General features: G+C 38.9%; 1 protein-coding gene across 5 annotated transcripts in view; it reads left to right on the forward strand.

Moving 5' to 3' along the window:
• Positions 1-6,573, forward strand: part of GATA6 (GATA binding protein 6) — a 31,587-nt gene extending 25,014 nt beyond the window's left edge. For 3 of the 5 annotated variants that reach the window (XM_083359169.1, XM_083359170.1, XM_083359168.1), the window contains exon 7: positions 4,550-6,573. In XM_083359169.1, coding sequence (XP_083215295.1) covers positions 4,550-4,720 — 171 coding nt within the window. In that variant the 3' untranslated portion in view covers positions 4,721-6,573. The remainder of the gene's footprint in view (positions 1-4,549) is intronic. The other 2 variants (XM_083359167.1, XM_083359166.1) reach the window with 1 other exon arrangement.
• The last annotated feature ends 9,684 nt before the right edge of the window (positions 6,574-16,257 follow it).

The raw sequence follows: 16,257 nt of genomic DNA on the forward strand, positions 1-16,257 counted from the left end.
TATTTAATATATTTAACATATACTTATCACAAAACATTCATTTCTTACAAAGTAAATTATTCTCTTTCTCTTTCTCATTCCACAAGAACTAGAATCTTGTCTGTTTTTAAAATGAGAGTTTAGCACCTGATTATTCTGATACATCAATTACTATTCTCAGCAAGTTTGCTGGATTAGTTTAAATATATTAAATATATATTAAATATAGGGCTTAGGTAAAGCCATGGTAATTTTTATTTATTTATTTATTTATTTGATTTTTATCCTATTTTTATTACTTTATAAGTAACTCAAGGAATCAAATATAATACTCCTTTCTTCTCCTGTTTTCCCCACAATAACAACCTTGTGAGGTAGGTTGGGCTGAGAGAGAATGACTGGCCAAAGTCACCCAGCCAGCTTTCATGTGTAAGGTGTAATTAGAACTCATGGTCTCCTGGTTTCTAGGCCAGCATGTTAAACATTACACCAAACTGAGTCTTTTTTTTCTCCCTTTGAGTTTTCTTTTTTCCATTAATTTCAGTAGGATCAAAATGCAGTTAGATTTCTATGAATTCATTCCATTATTCTCAGTATTCCTGACTTTTATTTTCTGCTACAATAATAACATAATTAGGTAAAGGTTCCCCCGCACGTGCGTGCTAGTCGTTTCCAACTCTAGAGGCCGGTGCTCATCTCCGTTTCAAAGCCGAAGAGCCAGCGCTTTTCCAAGGACGTCTCCGTGGTCACGTGGCCGGCATGATTAGATGCCAAAGGCACACGGAACACTGTTGCCTTCCCACCGTAGTGGTCCCTATTTTTCTACTTGCATTTTTACATGGTTTCGAACTGCTAGGTTGGCAGAAGCTGGGATGAGTAACAGGCGCTCACTCTGCTATGCGGCACTCGGGATTCGACCCGCCAAACTGCCGATCTTCTGATTGACAAGCTCAGCGTCCTAACCCACTGAGCCACCATGTCCCTTAATTAAGATACCCTTAATTATATCACTCACATTTGTTAGATTAGAATTGCCTACAGGAAATCGGGGGGAAGGTTACTGATGGCAACAAATGAAGAGGGAAAGTTACCTACCCCTTGACATATTACAGAAAAGAAATATTCCTTCCTTGGTGGCTATCTGTGCTTGCATTAAGTATATGTACTGATACAGTTTAAGCAATGAAAACTAGTCTGAGCTGTTAGAAATATTTACTCAAAGTATCAATGGTGAGGAGCATTTGATTAAGTTAGAGCTTGAGCATGCAGCCTTAAATCCAAAGTGCTTTGTCTGGAGTACACTGAGATGAGACACAAGTTGGCCAAAATCCTCTTCTACTTGGGAAAAGCTCTTTCTTCTGGTTGACCCCAAGGATTTGTTGTCAGAAAAATCCTCATCTCTGCCGAAAATGTGCTGGCAGAGAAAACAGAACTAAATTGAGACAGGGCAGGATGAGGGGGGAAAAAATCAAAAGACATATAAACCCCTTCCAGATTAGGGACCCACCCACATTATTGGCACAAATAGAGGTCAAACTAATGGTAACCTTCATAAATTTCCAATGCTCCGACTTCAGGGCACTGACTTTTGTCATCCTTTCTTAAATTATGCCTACCCTGATAATACTGAAGACAAGATATAGTGCAACTGGACTTCCCAAGCTATGGATCACTTGGCTTCTAAATATTTTGGCCCATGTGAAAAAAAAGTTCTCCTAAGAATATAATGCAGAAATAGACTACTGCACTTCAAAACCTCACTCAACTTCAGAAACTTATCTAGATACAGTATTGTTGAAACTTAGTAACTTTGAGGCAAAAAATGCAAAATAATTTTAGGTGTCATCTCTAAAATTTGGTTAACTTAAATGACAAAGCAAACAGCTCCACACAACTCTTACAGTAAAATAAAGCTCTCAGTGTTGTTAACGAACATATTCCTGTCCGCTTGGTATCTTTGCCTTCTCCATCCTTGACACACACTGCCCCACCCCCATATTAACCATGGAACCATCCACAAAAATGTTTGTGTGTGTGTGTGTGTGTGTTCATTTTGTATCCTGCTTTTATTATTTTTATAAGTAACTCAAGGTGGCAAATATATCAAATACTCCTTCCTCCTCCTATTTTCATGCATTTAATTTAATTAGCATTCATGCAATTAATGCAGGATGAAACTAGGGCTATGCTAAAAACTGAATTTGAATTTGAAGGGTAAACATGATTCAGAGCGCACATGAGCATGTTTAGGTTTCTTGTTGGAAAGACTCCGAAGCAACTCAGACAGCTGCCCTCTGTGATCCTGAGAGAAGAAACATCTGGTTTGAAGATGTTCTTGACAGTTCTTGACAGCTTGCACCCATCCAAAATTAAATTTTGCCATTTGGATCTGGATCTCTGCACAACCCTGTGAGAAATGTCTACAAATATATCAGCAAAACTCTCCTCTGACCAAATTCAGTTCTGGGCACCTTTCCCTTATTTTATACCTTGATACAAAGGCAGGATGTTCTCAAGAAATAGTATTACCCCAAACTCAAAAGTATTTGCTCATACGAGGTCATATGAAAATGAGCTGATGGTGTCATTCCAGACAGACACTTAATTGTGCCATAAGAAAAGCAAAAGAGATTTTGTTACAGAAAAGTTGTTTTGTTGCATATATAGTGCATAACTGTAAAGATATACACATTTCAAATCACACTTTGGTTTGTTTAGATTTAACGCTCTTTTAAATTCTGGTGCTGTTTCATAGTGGGACACTGGATGTGTGATGTTCTTCCCATGTGTTATCCATTGTTAACAGTTGTTCAAACCTGGAGTCTGGGGATAATGGGAAAAGTAGTCCAATATAATTGAAGGGAGTCAGGTTGGGGAGAGCCAGATATATTGCATCGTATTGTTTTGCCAATCAGAAAAAAAATCCAAATTAACAGGAAAGATTAAAAGATAATGTTCAGAACTGAATAGGAAGGAAGTTTTAGACACTAGTGTTTTTCAGTTCTTGGAAAAGTTGTTAATGGACAGAAGAAAACACATTCTTTTCCTGGGATAGAAATGATTTATTGCATTTTTCTAGACAACTGTGCCAAAAGCAGTACCGAAAATGTGGAGATTCAGCAAAAATTCATAAAGACAACAATTATATTCAGCTGAAACTCATTTTAATTCACTCAGACAGTGAAAACTTTAGGAGGGTTACTGAGGCAAGAAGTGTGCAACAAGGCAAGTAAATTTAGACTCAAAACGATCACTGGCATCTGATTATGGGCATTTTAAAATAATCCTCAGATTATGAACATCTTTGATCCAAGAGCATAGGAGCAAATAGGAGGAGACTGTTCCAGTAGTCCTACCATTCATTACAACAGCACTGAAAAAGATAACTTACACCTGGTCATCACACATATGGCCATCAGAGGAATACCACAGTCACTTGATTAAAATTTTGGGGCAATCTGTATGTATTTGTAATGGTTGCAGCATCCTGGGGGGGGGGGTGTCAAAAAACTCTAACCCATTTGCAACCGTCCCAAACTGCTTCTGCCAAGCAAAGTCAATGGGAGAAGCCAGATTCACTAAGCGATTGCGTGATTAATAACCATGGTAAAAAAAGGTTGTAAAAATCAGACACAACTCACTTAACAACCTCCTTGCTTAGCAACAGAAATTCTGATCCCAACTGTGGTCATAAACCAAGGACTGTGTGTAATGACTGACTAATGAAAGAAATGCTCTTTGAATACCCTTCAGTCTATTGGTGTGTTTACCCCATTTAGTCTTGACCTCATCCATGGCACCAAAAATACTGTACCAGGGGATGTCCTCTTCTTTGCACATCACCTCCTGGGCAGGATAGTTGCTGATCTACTTGCACCATTCGGAAGGGGACCTCAGGCTCCCTCCACCTTGTGATTTAGCCCTTTAAGTACCCCATCCAGATGACATAGAATTGACAGCTCGTGATCCCCCAGGGAAGTGCCTGCTTTGGGCATGGTAAAATAAAAATGCCTTATCTGGGTGGTGGGTTAGGAAGGGTGGGTGGGTGGGAGGGAGTTAGACCCACGTCTTTGCTTGTACCCAGTCTGGTGTCTTAGATGGCTGCTTCTTGGAGCCTAATAGCAAATTGTGGGCTTGGTTCCAAGAGGGCAGCTAATAAATAGTGAAATGTGAGCTAACCTTCTTAAAGAAGAAGCGAGGATTAAAAGAACTGAATTTTCAAGGATGTGATCATTCAAAGCAGCTCAGTTCGCATTGTCTAGAGCAGTCAGACTGTTTTTCCACTCCAGTGGCTGATCTGTTATCACAAGGTCAGTTCCTGGAATTTACACTGAAACTTTGTACTGAATATTCTCCAGGGTAGTCTGTGGCCCAGACTGACAATCAGTCACCTGCAGCTGCACTCCAAAGTGAGCATCTGAGCTATGGGAAAAGTACCAGCACTAGCATATGTTTGTGTGTGTGAGAGAGACAGGGGGGTGGGGCAGGCTTTGGCAATTCCCTGTCCCATCTCAGTTGAAGTTTACTTTTTACTGAACACTAAATAATGTTCTTTTTTTCCTTGCTGCAGGCAGTCTCTTCTGTGATGTCCAGCCGGGGTGAGAGCACCAGTCCTGAGACTAACACACTCAAATATTCTGGCCAGGAAGGGCTTTACTCCAGTGTCAGCCTAACCTCCACTGCAGAAGTGACAGCCTCTGTGAGACAGGATTCTTCCTGGTGTGCCTTAGCTCTAGCGTGAATTGGTGGCACATCAATGCTGGTGTCGATATTTGCCCTGGGCTGTAGCCAGTGATTTGCCCTTGTGCTGGATATTTTTGCCTTGATCAAGCAGTCCAAGAAGCTGTAGCAGTGAGGGCAGGGACATTTTGCCCATCACACCTGCTTCTAGATACATTTCGTCCCTACAACACTGACTCTCCAAGTCACCAGTCTGCAAGAGAATCAAGGGAGTTGGAACTGCTTCTTTTACTCAACAAGGAGTGCCCTTCTGCACTATTCATAGATCTTCACCATGACTATCTATGCTGCCTTGTGTATTTGAGGACTGTCTTTGTTTCACTCCCACGTGACCAACATCCAAGATCTGATCGATGTTGACTTTTTTTTCTTTTTGTAGACAAAGTAGGCAAAGCTTACATTACAACGGATAATGCAGTCCAGAAGAGCAACGCAAATGTGCATCTTGTCCATGTGTGTAACTGCATATCTTGTACTTGACAGTTTCTGATCTTTTTCCCAGGTCAGTGTTCTCAGCTAGTGCCTTCTGCTCTATATTTTCTGGGTAGTTTTTCTGAAGTAACTTGCGATAAAGCCCAATGAAGGAAAACATTTGGTACACCCTTCTCAAGTTAGAACTTGCTAACAAGAAAGTATACTAAAATATTTGCATTATTGTCTTTAAGTATATACTGTGATGGAGGAGGTGGAGCATCTATGATGTGACTGAACTGTATGTAGTCAGTCAGAATTTGTAAACAGGGTAGCCTTTAAAAAAAAAGAGAGATCCCTTTTGCATATACACAGTTTTGTTTTTATGAAAAGTGCAATTTCTGTTGCAGCAATCAGTGTTAAATCATAAGCATAAGATTTAACCGCAGTTTTTATACGAATGAATGGAATGAATGTAAACATTTTAACTTAATGGTACATAAATAATTTAAAAGAAAACAAGTTAAACTAGGCATCTTTATAGGTTTTTTTTTATTGCAACAAAAATGTTTGATGTCTGTGTTTCTGATTTTCAGGCAAAAGTTTCAAGAACAAAAGTTTTCTCAGGAAAAAAAAGATTGACCTGTCTAACCCAGCCTTCCACAAAGCTCTTGGCCTCCAACCGAGTTGGATTGCAATGCTCAGAACTTCAACCCAGCATAATGCTTCCATTCATGCTGGTTGGGAATTCTGATAATTGCAGCTAAGCCTATTGAGCAAGGCCAGCCTATCTAGTCATAAGCTTTTATAGATACACAGTCATCCCCACTCTCTTGCCACAAATAAAGTATGTGCTAGAAAAAATGTCCATTGCAATAAAAGTTTACTACCTAATGGCAAAATATGTAAATACTTCATCAGAATTTTGAAACAATTTTCAAATATTGGATGCAGTCTGTAGAATATAGACTGACCTGTAGCTAAGTTGTATTACATATTTTTCAAAGCATACGCCAATGTTGGGATGTCATGTGGAAAGTTGTTTTCACCAGAGGATTAAAAATAAAAGGATTACATGTTCTGTCTATATGTGATTTCTCTTTAATGTACTGCAAAATAAAGGAGTGTATTCAAGAAGAATCTTCCCATGAGCTTGCAAAAAATTCAGGTAAGAATTTAAAAAATATTCAGACTTGTTCCATTCATAAATGTAAATATTACATTTTCTTATTTATTCCCTTGGTCAGCGCTGAGGATTGATTGGCAGACCTAGACCAATGTGGGTGATTCAAGTGTAGGAAAATCTTTGTCCATTTGCTAGTTACTAATTTCCAAATTCCTACATTGACACATTGATGCTACGGCAACAATCAAGAAATACTGAAATGTCATGCATGCCAGGAAATCTGCTTATTTCTATTTTCCATTTCTTCTTAGTGGTATGTACTGATAAAGAGACGAGGTTTTGTATAAAACATTATTTCAATCCTGAGACCTGAATTACTTTTTTTCTTTCTTAGTACAATTTTTCAAATGTTTGCTAACATAAAAATAAAATAGAGCAGGATACTGTTGTCTGTGAAAAACTGAGATTTTGTTTGTTCCAAAACTTGTTCTGAAATCCTATGGTTTTGAAAATGTAGAATTAGCAGTTCTAGCAGTGAATTGCTGAAATTTCCAAAAATTACCAGGAACAGGGACTTCAAACAGCTTGAATCCCATGAAAGCAAATCAAGGCTTCTAGAGTAGCACGCAAAAAGTATCCATTGTGCAGAGCACAACCTTTGAGGAGAAGAAACCATATTTATTGCAATAATCATTGGGTGCCATATTTAAAAGAAAGAGGAATCCTGAGCAATGGGAAAGCAATGTTTTTTATGGATGTTGAGGGGTACAAGATAGAAAATCCTAAGAAACTGATCTGGCTGGTTTGGAGGAAGTCTACACTGAATCTTGTACACCTTTTCCAATAATTTATGTCTCCATTGGCATTTCTGTTTCGTGCTTTCCGTTTTTAATAGAAATATTCCTTGCCAATGAACATTGCCACTTATTCAAATTAAAATGTTCCATGATAAGTTGAGCAAACTGTAATTGGGGAGGGTGGCAGATTTACATGGGCAGGTCAACAAAGTGAAGTTGATAAGACCATGTAAAAAGCCCATTCAAGACATTCTGTTCTTTTCCTGGCTTAGGGGAAGGTTTGTTTGTTTTCCAAATATATTAAGCCTACTTGATGGCCTACATTACAATTGGCATGCACTTCTTATTCCAAAATGATGAAAAAAAAATATCCCTATAGCTTTAGGAAAGTATAATTGAAGAAAGTACTGTAGACCCCAAGGAAGGACTCGAAGAACTTTATGGATTCAGGTGGCCAAACCTGTCCTATGATCTGTTCTCTTAGTGTTCCCTCGCCCTTTATCAAACTGAGTTAGGTATATTTCTGTAGAAGATCCTGTGGATTCAATCCATAGTGATCACTAGTGAAAAGCAGTCATTAAGTTCTACGATCCTGCCTTGATTTCAGCAGAACTTACCTTTTGCTGAATGGTGACTACTTTGCAGGGATTTGGCTTTTAACATTAAGGGCAATATGAACCGATTAGAATTTACTGCCAGTTCCTACTACTGGGCTGTATGTTGGGGTCCTGTCTTGTACTTCTAATTTAGAAAGTGCAATTTTGCCTGTAAACGTTGGGTGGGCAAATGAACATAAAATACATTGAAATTAGATATGGGAAGATATTCGGCTTCTGTAAAATAGCATGAAAACAGGCTTTATGTGTAAAACAGCCATCTAGATAGAGTTAGAGGAGCGATTCGTCTATCCTCTTCAGGATGGCAGTCCTGATGGAATAGTTAGTTGCCTGGCTTCAAATCCCCTGGGTTTGGCTCCCCTTTTTTTTGCTTCTTCCCTTGAACTTAAAAGTGATTTCAGAAGTAATCTCATTATGCAAAATATAGACTGATCGCCACCTTTTTTCCTGTATGCTGCTACCCTGACGTTTCCAGTGGAATTGAGCTATTGAAAAACAATCTCTTTTCTATTTCAAATCGGGGATAAGAAAGCAAAAGTTTCTTCTCTCTCCTTCGAGGTTCTGGACTTTCATTAAAATCTCCTTCTTTCCTCCTTAGGAGAGGAGTATTACATAGTCTTCTTGGTCCATCATCACTTTACCTTTTATTCCCTGCCCATACCTCCTACCTCAAACAATAATTGCGACTAGATAATTGCCAGTTTCCCAGACTTTAATAATAAATCTGAAAATGCTCTGATGTGATTTGTTGCTTCTCCTGTTGATCCCTCCTAACTTTTTAGAGTATTATCTAAATTACATCCTGGAGTTATGCATGCACTGCTCCGTCATGCAGACACCAGTCTTTTCTCTGGCAAAAAGGTAGAGAAAGGTTCACCTACCAAGAGGTAAAGACCTGTGGCTACCAGATAGTACAATGCAGCTGCCAACATGTTTAGCCATGCTAACTCGGGCTGATGGGGGCTGGAAACTACAATGTTTCTCAAGCCCTGGAACTAATTCATCCCTTAGTGCATGTTCTTGAAGGCCTTATTTTCTGAAGATGATGAAATATTGATACTATTCATGGGCACAGCACTTTTTTTTCCTTAAGTAAACTGCAGGCCAACAAATGACCATTCACAGCTAAACATAAAGCTCCCCTTTATCAAACAAGTAATTGGTGCTATTAAAATGAATAGAAGCCAAAAGGCAATTGAATGACAGGGTACACAGACCAATTTTCTCCAATCTGATCCCTTCTAGGATTGCCAACTAGGAAAGTCCGGGAGTTGAAGTCCAATTCAGCTGGAAGGTGCCACATTGAGGAAGACTGTAGATTAAATAATTTATTACACACAGAGTCAGTGAAGAAAAAAATGTTTGCGTGGGTGGTACATTATACTGTAAGTCATTTGTATTCACCTATAAGGCTTAATAGTTTGTGGGGAGAGGAAATACTTTTGGGAGAAGACAACCTAATTTCCCCACTTCACTCCATCCACCCACTCCAAAACAATCCATTCCATATGCAGATCTCATGGCTTTGCTAATCAGTGGCTTCATACAAGGAGTCTGAGTATTTCCATTTAAGACAAACATAGTGGCAAGCTGATTCATTGTATTCTTTTTGACCAGTATCAAAGGGCAAATATATATACTAAGAGGGAGTAACTGAAGGACATGTGATAAATGAGTCTGATGTCATGGAATAATTTGTCCTTGGCACATTTTTGCTGATTATATGGAAAGTAAAATAATTCAAACACAGATAGAATTGTTCAGCAAGAAAAACTGAATGCACAGGTATACAATAGGTGGTACCTGGCTCAGTAATAGCAACTGCAAGAGGGATCTTGGAATCCTAGTGGACAATCACTTAAATATGACTCAGCAGTGTGCTGACAAATCCAACACTGTCCTGAGTTGCATTAACAGGGGGCTAGAATCAAGCTCATGTGAAGTGTTAATACTACTTTATAATGCTTTGGTAAGACCTCAGTTGGAATATTGCATCTTGTTTTAGTTGCCACAATATAAAAAATATATTGCAAGTCTAGAACAGGGGTGTCAAACTCCTGGCCCGTGGGCCGGATGCGTCATCAGGAAACCGTGCCCACCCCATTGCCGGCAATGGAGAAAAAGCTCCGATATGTTGCGCAATGTCACATGATGTCGCGAGTTGGACATGTCTGCTCTAGAAAGAGTGCAGAGAAGAGCAACCAAGATGATTAGGGGACTGGAAGCTAAAACATGAAGAATGCTTGCAGAAATTTGGTATGTTTAGTTTGATGAAAATAAGGACTAGGGGTGACATGATGGCAGTGTTCCAGCAGTATTCCAAAATTTGAGGGGCTGCCACACGGAAGAGGGGGTCAATCTATTCTCCAAAGCACTTGAAGGGACAACAAGAAACAATGGATGGAAACAAATCAAGGAGAGAACCAACCTAGAACTAAGGAGAAATTTTCTAACAGTTAGAACAATTAATCAGTGGAACGACTTTCCTCCAGAAGATGTGGGTGCTTCAACTGTGGAGATTTTTAAGAACAGATTGGACAACCATTTGTCTGAAATAATATAGGGTTTCCTGCCTGAGCAGGGAGTTGGACTAGAAGACCTCCAATGTCCCTTCAAACTCTATTAAACTGTTCAGTTCTGACGATAGACTTTATTTCAAATTCATTTTTATGCATGCTTTGAAACTGCAGGAGGAGAAAAGGAAGAAACATATGGTTACAACCAAAGACATGTCTCCAGGAGCAAAGTTCAGAAAAGCCCTTTCTGCAGCCTCATCTAAATGGGTGTTTTCCAGAGCTGTTGGATAACAAAGCTCATTTTCAGCCAGGCTGTCTCTGTGATGTAGGACTTCTCAGGGACACCAGGCCTGGGAAAGGCTGTGATGTAAAGTCATTTTGAAGACGTACTAAGCGATGATGTTACTACACTGGATTGCAGTGGAAAGAGCAATAAGCTAAATGATTTTGCTAAAACGTTGGCTGGGTGGGTGGAATCTTGCCTCATTTGTGGAATTCCAACTTTGAGAAACTAGTTTTTTTGTTTTTAAAAAAGGTCAGACATGGGTATAAAGTCCTTTCTTTCTGGAATATGTCTTAGAAGACCAAAGGTTATAAAAATCTGAACATACTAAAACAAACGTGGGCAGCTACAGTTTTCTAACATGCCTCACTTGTCACCATTATATTTTCAGTAAAAGGAAATGCAGTTTTTCTTTATGGGATTTTCACTTTCATTTCTAATAAATGAAGGAAAGAAGAATATAAAAGGAAGGAAAATGAAATGAAGAAAGGGAGCAGTGATAGCACTGTTTCCTTCCTTCATTCCATTTATGTTTAACAAGAGCAGAAGTTGGGAGAAGTGATAGACTGCAACCTATCACAACAGCTAAAAGTATTTATGTTTCTCCTCCCCAGAGCATCTTTCAAACATGGGATTAAAATGATCAAAATGCTTTGCTTTACAGGCCATCCCTTACTGAAAGTAACACAGAGAAATATGTACCAAATGCCTAAGACTTCACAACTTTTAAATTGATATGTTTTGGGGGGCAATAATATGTCTGTTACAGAACACAGTTATTTTAAATTGCTTAGGCGTTTTTAACTATTAAGAAGCAACAGAACTACAGTGCTATTAATCAGAAGATCAGAGCTTAGTTTCTATATTAAAACAACATAGATCTGTCTGAATTAAAAGCAACCATTTGCAAATCTAATGATTATAATTCCAGGGAAACATGATACAGGATAATTGCAGTCCAAAGTCAAACTATGCAGACCTGGACCATACCCTGCATCCATGAAATTGTGTGGATAATTGTGTCTTGCCTCAGGATTGCAATTAACTTTTGATGTCATTACAGAATCATAGTCACTGTGAATAATAGATTTATCAGATCAAAATAGTTGGTTAAAATATAGTTTCTGGTTACTGTAGACAGAATAAACTAGTGGAATCCCACATGAAATTTTGTTTAATTATTTTTAATAATGATTTAGGAGAAGGATGAATAATTTATGTACTGTAGACCAGATGATTTTTGAAACTGGAATAATAGGGATATTTTGTGTACTGGACCAAATCTCCTGAACTAAATGGACTACATACCAAAGTATTAAAGGACGTAGTACACAGAGGTCAAACTCGATCTCATCATGTATTGTGATGTATCATGACGTTTTTTGCCTTTGTGGAGCCAGGGTGCGCATGGCCTGTGTGTGAAAAATCTGGCCCACAGCCTACCAATTTGACACCCCTGACCTAGTAGATGTCATTTTTGAGCCACTGATTGAAATCTCTAAGAAATCTTGGAGCACAGAGAAAGTGGCAGCAAATTGGAAAACAGCCCATATTATTCCATTTTTTAAAAAGGAAGGGGAAGTTGACTCAGGAAACTACAGGCCAATCATCTTAACCAATACTAGAAAAAATCCCAGAAAAGATTATCAATTTCTTCTTAAAAACTTCCAGTGTTGGAGCATTCACAACTTCTAGAGGCAATCTGCCCCCTGATTAACTGTTCTAACAGTCAGGAAATTTATCCTTAGTTCTAGGTTGCTACTCTCCTTGATTAGTTTCCATGTATTGCTTCTTGTTCTGCCCTCAGGTGCTTTGGAGAATAGCTTGACTCCCTCTTCTTTGTGGCAAACCTTGAGATATTAGAACACTGATATCACGTCACCCCTAGTCCTTATTTTCATCAAACTAGAGATATCCGATTCCAGCAAATGTTCTTTATATGTTTTAGCCGCCAGTTGCTTTGTTGCTTTTTCAGCAGTGGTGGGATTCAAATATGTGAACAATCAGTTCTCTGTGTGGATGCTGCTTCTGGAAGTCCATTCTGGGCCTGGGCAACAAAAAATTAGCTACCGGTTCTGCCAAAGTGGTGGGAACTGGCTGAATCCCACCTGAATCTGCACTCTTTCTAGAGTCTCAACATTGTGGTGACCAAAACTGGATGCAGTATTCCAAGTGTGGTCTTTTTTTTTTTTTTTTATTGAAAAGTTTTACAATACAATTTTCCTTTAAAAAACCCCGATCCCCCTCCACCCTCCCCTCCCTACCTCCCCCCTCCCTCTTCCCTCCCCCCTTACCTCCCCCCTTCCCCCCCTCCCTCTTCCCTCCCCTACCTCCCCCCCACCCCCCTCCCCCCCGGACTTCCCAGAGCTAAATACAAGGTATATATATATAAAAGCAAACATAAGCAACCATATACTAACAACCATAAATTCTAAAATCCATCACTCTCTAACTTATATAAGAACAAACAAAACTTGACATTATTAAATATATATAAAAAAAAATAGGAAAAGAAAAGAAAAAACACGAAAGAAGACTTATTCGAATGCTAGATAAAACTTCTTAACCCTATACTTATTCTGGATAAACTCAATCCACTTTCTCCATTCCATAATATAACGTTCTTGCGAATAATCTTTCAAATAAGCCGATATCTTCGCCATCTCTGCCAGGTCGGAAACCTTTAAAGTCCATTCTTCTATGGTCGGCAGCTCCAAAAGTGTGGTCTTATCAAGTAGTGGGCTGATGAGCATTTAGAAAGTAACAGTGTTGTTACTAGAACCCAGCATGGATTTGTTCTATGCTGGTCATGTCAAAGTTATCTTAATGCTTTAATTTATTTGACAATGTGATTTGATTAGTTAATGAAGAGAATGTTGCAATTATACTGTATTTGGACTTTAGTAGGACATTTCATAAAGTACACCATAGGATTCTTAGTGATAAATTGAAATGTGGTATTGATGGTCCCACTGTTAAATAGATTCTTAATTGGCTCAATAACTGTAACCAGCATGTAGTCTTTAATGAGTCTATGTTCACAAGTAGTGATGAATGAAATGGGATACCTCAGGATTCCTTTCGGTGACCGAGTGCTCTTCAACATCTTCATAAATAACTTAGATGAGGGAATAGAAGTGATGCTCATAAAACCTGTGACCTACACAAAGCTGCTAACACCCCAGAAGACATGCTCAAGATTCAGAAGGATCTTCACAGACTTGAACATTGGGTCCCATACAACAAAATGTTGTTTAATGGTGTAAAATGTAATATTCTGCATTTAAGTGGGAAAAACCAGATGTGCAGGTTCAAAATAAACAGTACCTGCCTCACCAGTAATACTTGCAAGAAGGACCTGGGAGTTTTGGTAGACCACAGTTGAAACATTAGCCAGTGATGTGCTGCAGTTGTCAAAAGTGTTGGTGCAAGATCATGGTAAGTGATAGCACTGCTCTACGCTGCACCTGAAATATTGTGTCTAGTTCTTGTTGCCACAATACCAAAAGGATGCTGAAGAACTGGAAAGAATGCAGAGAAGAGTGACAAGGATAGTAAAGGGCTTGAAGGCTAATTCCCACAAAGCACGGTTAAAGGAACTTTAAAGCTCCAGCAAGAGAAGGCTAAAGGAGATACCCTAAGATGGTTCAATACATGAAGGGATGTCACAGTCAGAGAGTAAAGATTTATTCTCCAGAGCACCAAGGGTAAGACAAGAACTAATAGGTGGAAGCTTAATAGAGAGAAGTCCAAACTTGACATAAGGAAGATTTTCTCTGCTGTGAAAGCTGTTAAATAGTGGAACAGCCTTCTCCTCAAGTCACGGATGATCCATCACTTGATGTTCTCAAGAAGATATTGGGCAGCACAGGATTCCTGTCCTGGGCAGAGGGTTGGAGTGGAAGACCACCAAGGTCTCTTTCAACCCTATGATTCTTTTACATTTCTGTATAGTTTATCAGCTGGGATCCATTTAGTCCCAAACCATTTTCAGAGACATTGGTGGATCTTTTTTTTACTGTGGGCTTCTTGCTACTGTCCAGGAAACTCAAAACAAAATTGATGTAATCTGTGACCAAGGCTTTAATTTCAGAAATCAGGATTTTATATGTGGCAATATATCCATCCAAGATTCTACTTGCTTGTTTGCTGTGAATAGTAATCGGGCTGGACTCACTTTTTTCCTGCAAATTTTCTCTGTGTTAGGTATAATATAAAGACTCTGAAACAGCAATCCTTACCTTTTCCACATGCCCTCCACCCCCAAACGCAAACAAAACATAAATTCTGTTAGGAAGCCATAGGGCAAAGGTCTCTGAAGTTGTGTTTATTGCACAAGTTTGGTCCAATAAATGTGTACTTTGCCCAGGATTGACCCAGCAGTTAGAAAGGCCCACGCACTACGCTTAAAGTCCTTCCTTTTATTAGAATGAGAGATTTATAGGCTTGGTTTGGAATAAGTTTGGGCTTATACCTGATACCATACCAGAGAACAGAAATGAAGGTCATTAGCAAGGAGGAGGCAAAGGAATATAAAATTGTAATTACTCCACCAGTAGAGAAAGTGTTATAGTTAAAGCATGTTAAGTTCTGTTTGTTGTAAAAATGAAATAATCTGTAACATTGGTATCAGAGAGTTCTGAAGTACAAGCTGTTTGTTATTGGATGAAAAAAAGGATGATTTACAGCACATTACAATTTGGAAGCCACTGGTGTACTCGGTTAGGATTTCTCGCAATTGTGTAAGCAGAGAAACTTTCTCTGAGGATTTCCAACAATTTTTCAAAGGCAGAACATATGGTGGTGTCACTATTAGAATAATCCAACAGAAGGAGCTCCCCATTACCTTTTTTCTTTGAGATTTAATTGAAAGGTGGGCTGTAAAGGAAGGAAGCATATCCCTGAAGAGATACTTGTACAGTGAAAAAGAAGATATTAGTAGTTAACATGTATACTTTCCATGGTCTTTACCAAAGAATTACCTGGTCCTATTCCACCTTCATATTGATAGTTGCCAAGAGCAACCATCCTATCCAGTTTCTCCCAAATCTTTCAGCCTCAGTATAATTTCTTTGCCCATTTAGATCTATTTTTTTTACAATGTTCGTGATTAATAAAGAAAGGCAGACATCCTTACTTCTTGCTGCAGGTATGTCCATGCACTAGTTAGCTTGACCTATTGTTAAGAACAGGCTATAATAACCTCTAAGGGCTCTAGTTTTAGATATTTTAGATATTGTTCAAGATATTCAGTCAAGATATCATAATTGATTCATAATTAAATTAGAAAATGAATAGCTTATAGTAGAAAGAGCATATTCTGCTGTTCTCTGGAAAAGCTCTGGAAGAGAACTGGGATCTTGCCAATTCAAAGATAGTAGCTTGAGCTTTTCCTAGCCACAAGAGACACCTCAGACTTTCATTGGAACTACTCCCTAGGAAGCAAGATATATATTTACTTGTTCATTGGTGTATACTGTTATGTATTGGGCTTTTGGAATATCACCACGTGTGTTGCTGGAGAAGTAACGGTTCTCCAGCAACTCAGACAGGACGTCTCTGGTCCTGCAATTGGTCAACTTTGGGTGGCAAGCATGGCTTCAATCCAATTGGTTAATACCATAGGGCCTGGCTATATACTGAAGCAGGGTGACTCCAATCTCTCAGTACAGTTTCTGCTTAAATAAAGTATGAGTTTGTCTGTACTCATCTGCGTGTCCTCGTTCCTGCTCATCAGAGCCCACGACATAATATATACTTTCCTGAAAGTTATAGGGAACCAAATTCT

Source organism: Vipera ursinii (assembly GCF_947247035.1).
Source record: "Vipera ursinii genome assembly, chromosome: 3".
Taxonomy (NCBI): Eukaryota; Metazoa; Chordata; class Lepidosauria; order Squamata; family Viperidae; genus Vipera; species Vipera ursinii.